The 6000-nt window shown below is 30.5% G+C and overlaps 1 protein-coding gene across 1 annotated transcript in view; it reads right to left on the bottom strand.

Annotated features, from left to right (window-relative positions):
* LOC110017904 (midasin-like) overlaps window positions 1-6000 on the bottom strand; it is a gene marked incomplete in the record, with an annotated part of 124351 nt that overhangs the window by 55714 nt on the left and 62637 nt on the right. Inside the window, 1 exon segment of the mRNA XM_020715060.1 lies at window positions 1068-1141. Within this exon segment, the coding sequence (XP_020570719.1) occupies window positions 1068-1141 (74 nt within the window).

The following is a 6000-nucleotide window of genomic DNA, read 5'->3' as shown; positions in this document are numbered from 1 at the left end:
ATATATATATATATATACTATAGCATTTTTCCTCATTCTGTTATTATTGCTCGAGGAGAATCAGAGAGCAACTACACTCAGTGGCAGCTGGGAAGGAGAAGAAATAAAAAAGAAAAAGATAGAAGAGAAGGAAAGGAGAAGAAAATGGGAGGAGGGGAAGAAAAGGGAAGAAGGGAAAGAAAACTAGGTTTTTGAGGTACAGATTATATTTCAACTATTCCACGAGTTATTTTGAATACTAAAATTGCAGGTATCGAAAATATTTTGAGGAAAAGCTTTGGGTGTGAAATTTTGGATTTTGCTATTTCTCCAACGAAGTGTTCTGATTCAAGTGATTTGCATTGAGGACATGAATGAGGGGAGATCATTTTGAGATAAAAGCATAATATTAAAGTTTGCTCGAGTTAAATTTAGTTTAATTTAAGAATTTAATACGATTTTAAAACTTTTGATGTCCTAGTGGTCTGCATAAAAAAGTGAGCTCGAGGTGAGTCCAGGGAAGAAATTCTTTGCAAACGTGTATTTGATCCTGTATCTGTATACAAGTCCAGAGTCTTTATTAATAAAGAGTGGATTATAAAGATAAGAATAAGGATTTTGAAATTTAATCCATTCATACCATGTAATCAAACTCAAATCTATCGGTATCCTAGAAGATTAATTTTATCGGATAAAATATATCTAACAAAAAAGAAAAATTTTGGCAAAAATAATTGTAGGTCTAAAGTGTAAGAAAAATGAGCCAGATTTTCATTGTTGTAGCCTGATTGGACCGATTGTAATTGGCTTATAAAAGAATGAAATGTTGCCAAGCTAAATTGGCTAAATTATCAACCAATTGGTACTAAAGCAAAATCAGTTTTATCCCATACACGAGATTTATTATAGATTTAGGAGATTCTATGCCACGCAACAAGATCAAGTAAGGAAGGGTAATAGCATGATTATGTTCCACAAAGATGGCACTATCCAAGTGCTAGTCATTACAACAAATAATTCAGTAACTTTTCACAATGAATCCTAGCAAAGAGAAACATTACATGATCATAAATTATAGACCAACTAACCTTCAATTCCTCAATAAGATGATGTAGCGAGGATTTTCTCAACCTTAAAACCTCACTTTTTATCATACCTGTGCCTGTTAACATGCAAGAATAAGATTTATTGCAGACAGATAAATTGAAATTAATTAAAAACAGTTATCACATAGTTAAACCGAAAGCATAAAAAGAGGGTACCACGTGTAATATGAACATTCTAAATAGAAAATAAAAAAAAATAAAAAAAATATAAAGCCAAAAGATAATTAGCAATTATTGAAAGTAAGAACTTATAAGCGTTTATGCTCCTCAAGTAGGTTTAGATATTGGTTAAAAAAAAAAAACTGGAATGACATAGAAAAATTAATACAAATGATACCTCTTAAGGAAAGAATTATTTTTGGAGCATGTCTAAATGAACATGTTGGTAGAGTGATAGAGGATTTTAGAAATATTCATGATGGCTATGATTTTGAAGTGATTAAAGAAAAAGTTATAAGCATATTATATTTTATTTTAACGTATGATTTTGTAATTGTTAATGTTTTGTCTAAGAAAAAAGATGAACAAATTATTACTTATAAGAAAGGATCCAATAAAACATAAATTGATTATTTTCTTATGAGAAAATGAGAAGGTCGAGAGTGTGAAGATTGTAAGATTATTCTAAGTGAAAATTTAATAACTCAAAATCGATTATTAGTTTTGTATTTTAAGAAAAAAAAATTAAAAGATAAAGAATACAAAGAATCATTATTATAGAATTACATTGAGACAACTAAAATATACAAATAAAATTATTTTTATGATTAAACATCAAAATCTCAAAATTTAATATGTTCATGAAACGACGAATTCAATGTGGGATAAAGTAACAAACACAATTAAACAAGTAGCAAAAGATATACTTTGATAATTAAAAGGAAATTTTTTTATAAATAAAACTAATTAGTGGAGAAATAAGAATGTGCAAGAAAAGATAAATTTTAAGTTATGTTATAAAAATTGGTTTAAATGTAAAAACTTAGAAAACTGAAAAAAAAATATAAGATGACTCGTAGAGAGTCTTAGAGAATGATTCTGTTTTTAGTAATCTTTACAATAGATTAAATACTAAAAGTGATAAATATATGTATAAACTAGCCAAACTAAGAAAAAATAAAAGTAAATATTTAATTCAAGTAAAAAAAGTGTTTTTCTTAGAGGAAAAGCAGGTGAGCTATTTTGATAAAATTTTCAATGAAGTTTCTAAAAAATGCGATCTACTTTAGTGATCTTAAAATCATTAATAAAAATAACATATTTTATTTTTATCGTCGCATTAGTAAAAAATAAGGGGGCTTTACAAAAAATAAAGAATAAAAAAACAGTAGGACCTGATGATATCTCAATTAAAGTGTGAAAAAATTTATAAGATTTGGGAGTTTCTTAACTAACTCAACATATTAATATTATTTTAAAAACTAAAAAGAGGCCTGAGAAGTGGAGAAATTAAAAAGATGTCTAAGTCAAATAAGAGTATTTTCCATTTTTAAGAATAAAGAAGATGCACAAGAGTGTGAAAATTATAGAAAAACTAAGTTGATGTGTCATACTTTAAAATTATGGGAGAGAGTAAGTGAACATTGGTTAAGACGTGATACAAAGATTTCTCATAATCAGTTTAGATTTACGTCGGGCAAGTCTACTATGGAAGCTATAAATTTATTGAGTGTGTTGATGGAGAAGTACAGAGAAACAAAGAAGGCTCAACTTATGAATTTTATTGATTTAGAAAAAACGTACAGTAAGAGGGTGAAAGCTATATGTTTAAAGATTTAACTCAACTGTATTAAAAATGAAAATCAAAAAGTATTTTTCTTAGAAAAAGATATTCAACAAAGATGGGTGAGTTATTTTGATAAACTTCTGAACGAAGTTTCTGAAAATACTATCGACCTTAGTGATCTTAATATTGTTAGAATTAATAAAACATTTCATTTTTACTGTAAAAATGTTGAGTTTGTTTTATACCTTTAAAGAAAACAAGTGGTAGAAAGTCTGTAGGACCTGATGATATCCCAATTGAAGTATGAAAACATTTAGGAGATTTGGGAGTTTCTTGGCTTAATAGAGTTTCTTGGCTTACTAAACTTTTAAATATTATTTTAAAGACTAAAAAGATGCCTAAGAAGTGGAGGAAGAGTATTTTGGTCCCCATTTTTAAGAATAAATATTGTGCAAATTCTAGAGGGATTAAGTTGGTGTGTCATACTTTAGTTGCACTAGAAATAGTATAGGTGTATTTATAGATGAGTTTAAAAGATAATGTTGTAAGAATAAATAGAATTAGATATAGAATTATATCTCTTAAGATTACTGTTCATAATAAAATTTTTAATATTTTAAGTGTTTATGCTCCTTCAATAGGTTTAGATATAGGTTCTAAGAAAAAAGTTTGAAATGACCTATAAAACTTAATCCTTTGGAGAGTTCTTGAGAAGAAAGATGTTGACATGACTTATATTCAAGTCATTAAAGATATGTATATTAGAGTTATTACTTGGGTTCAAACTAAAGGAGGATTGACCAAATATTTTCCTATTTTTGTTGGATTACATCAGGGATCGGCTTTAAGCCCATAACTTTTTGCTTTAGTTATGGAAGGTCTTACTGGACAATTACAGGAGGATGTACCTTGGTGTATGTTTTTTGCTGATGATATCCTTCTCGTGGATAAGACGAGAGAAGAAGTTTAAGAAAAACTTGAATTATGGAGGTCTGTAATGGGGTCTAAAGACCTTCATTTGAGTAGAACTAAAATTGAATACAAGGAATGTAATTTTAGTAGTACTTTGAGTGATCATATTATTAAAAGGTGTGAACGATTTAGATATCTCGAGTCTGTTGTTCAAAACAATTGTGATATAGATGGGGATGTTAATAGTAGAATTCAAGTTGGTTGGTTGAAGTGGAAGAATGCTTCGGGCCTTTTGTGTGATAAAAAAGTACCACTTAAACTGAAAGGAAAATTTTATAAGACGGTGGTGAGACCTGCAATGCTCTATGACGTTGAATGTTGGTCTTCATAAGAGAAGCATAATACTAAGTTAAGTGTTGTCGAGATGAGAATGATCAAGTGGATGAGTGGCTTTACACATAGAGATAAAATGTGAAACGAATATATCCGTGATAGGGTTGGTGTAGCTCCTGTGACGAACAAAATTAGAGAAAATCGTCTTAGATAGTTTGGTCACATTAAGCGTCGACCATCTGATGATCTTATTAGGAGAGTAGATGTTTTAGATTCGACTTATGTTAAGAAAGGTAGAGGTAGACCAAGGAAGACTTGGGCTTATTGTATAAAAAATGATCTTAATTTATTAGAACTAAATGTAAACACGACACTAAATAGGACGCAATGGAGAAAAAGGTTCATGTAGCCGACCCCACGTAGTGGAATTAAGGCTTTGTTGTTGTTGTTGTTGTTGTAGTACGATAAGATTCCAAAAGTCATTAAAGATATGTATACTAAAGATGTTATTTTTGTACATACAAAAGGAAGATTAACCAAGTATTTTCCTATTTCAGTGGGACTAAATCAGGAATCGACTTTAACCCCAAATCTTTTTGCTTTAGTTATGGATGCTCTTACTGGACATTAACAGGAGGTTTTACTGTGATGTATGTTTTTCGTTGATGAAATCCTTTTTGTGGATAAAATCAGGGAAGACTTCAGGAAAATTTGAATAATGGAGGTTGACAATGGAGTCTAAAGACCTTCGTTTGAGTTGATCTAAAATTGAATACATGAAATGTAAATTTAGTAGAAGTAGCTCTAGTGGCAGTTGCAACGATGGGTGATCAAATCATTAAAATATGTGAATTTTTTAGATATCTCAGTTCTATTGTTCAAAGTGATGGTGATATAGATGAGGATGTTATTAGTAGAATTCAAGTTAGTTGGATTTTGTGTGACAGAAAAGTACTGCTTAGCTTGAAAGGAGAATTTTATAAGATAGTGGTGAGACCTGCAATGCTCTATGGCGTTGAATGTTGACCTTTAAAAGAGAAACATAAACAAAGTTAAGTGTTCTCGAGATAAAAATGATTAGGTGGATGAGTGGCTTAAACAAAATGTGAAATGAATATATATGTGATAGGGTTGGTGTAGCTCCAGTGACGGACAAGATTAGAGAGAGTTAGCATAGATGGTTTGGTCATTAAACATTGACTAGCTGATGATCCTATTACGAGACTATATATTTAGATGTAACTTATGTTAAGAAAGGCAGAGGTAGACCTAAAAAGACTTGGGCTTATTATATAAAAAACAATCTTAATCTATTAAAATTAAATGAAAATAGGACACGAGGAGAAAAACTATTCAAGTAGATAAACCCACTTAGTAGGACAAAGGCTTTTGTTGTTGTCGTTGTACCCAGCACCAAAACCACAGCCCCAAACCAACCTTGAATCACAATATTACATCTGTCCAAAATTCTAATCGGGAGGAAATGACACAATGCCGCCTACGATAAATTTTCAAAAAAAGGTGTTCAAGAGTAAACTATAGAGAATATGCAACAAGAAATTCCCCAACTACAATAGAGGTTAGTCGCCTTCCAGATAAGATAGTCCAATGAGAAAACCATAACAACAATAATGATTAATCAAATCGAGAGTATGAAGTAAATCTCTTCCAGCACGCGATTTTCAATGAAGAAGAACCACTAACTTTACAATTCGGCGTGGAATCTAAGAGGAGCTAGGATTTTAGAGTAAAGGTGGATTAACCGGATTTTGACGGTTGCATGGATCTAGATGAGTTTACAGTGTGGCTCCAGAGAGTGAAACGTGTCTTTGAGTACAAGGACATCGAACAAAATGATAAAACCAGTAATCATCAAGTTGAAAAAGAGTGCATCTCTGTGGTGGGAGAACCTGAAACATCTTTGATTGCATAAAAGAAAAAATA

The sequence above is a fragment of the Phalaenopsis equestris genome, unplaced genomic scaffold (assembly GCF_001263595.1).
Source record: "Phalaenopsis equestris unplaced genomic scaffold, ASM126359v1 Scaffold000002, whole genome shotgun sequence".
In the NCBI taxonomy this organism is placed as follows: Eukaryota; Viridiplantae; Streptophyta; class Magnoliopsida; order Asparagales; family Orchidaceae; genus Phalaenopsis; species Phalaenopsis equestris.
Note: the sequence above shows the minus strand (reverse complement) of the source record. Positions and strands in the feature narration are given on the sequence as shown.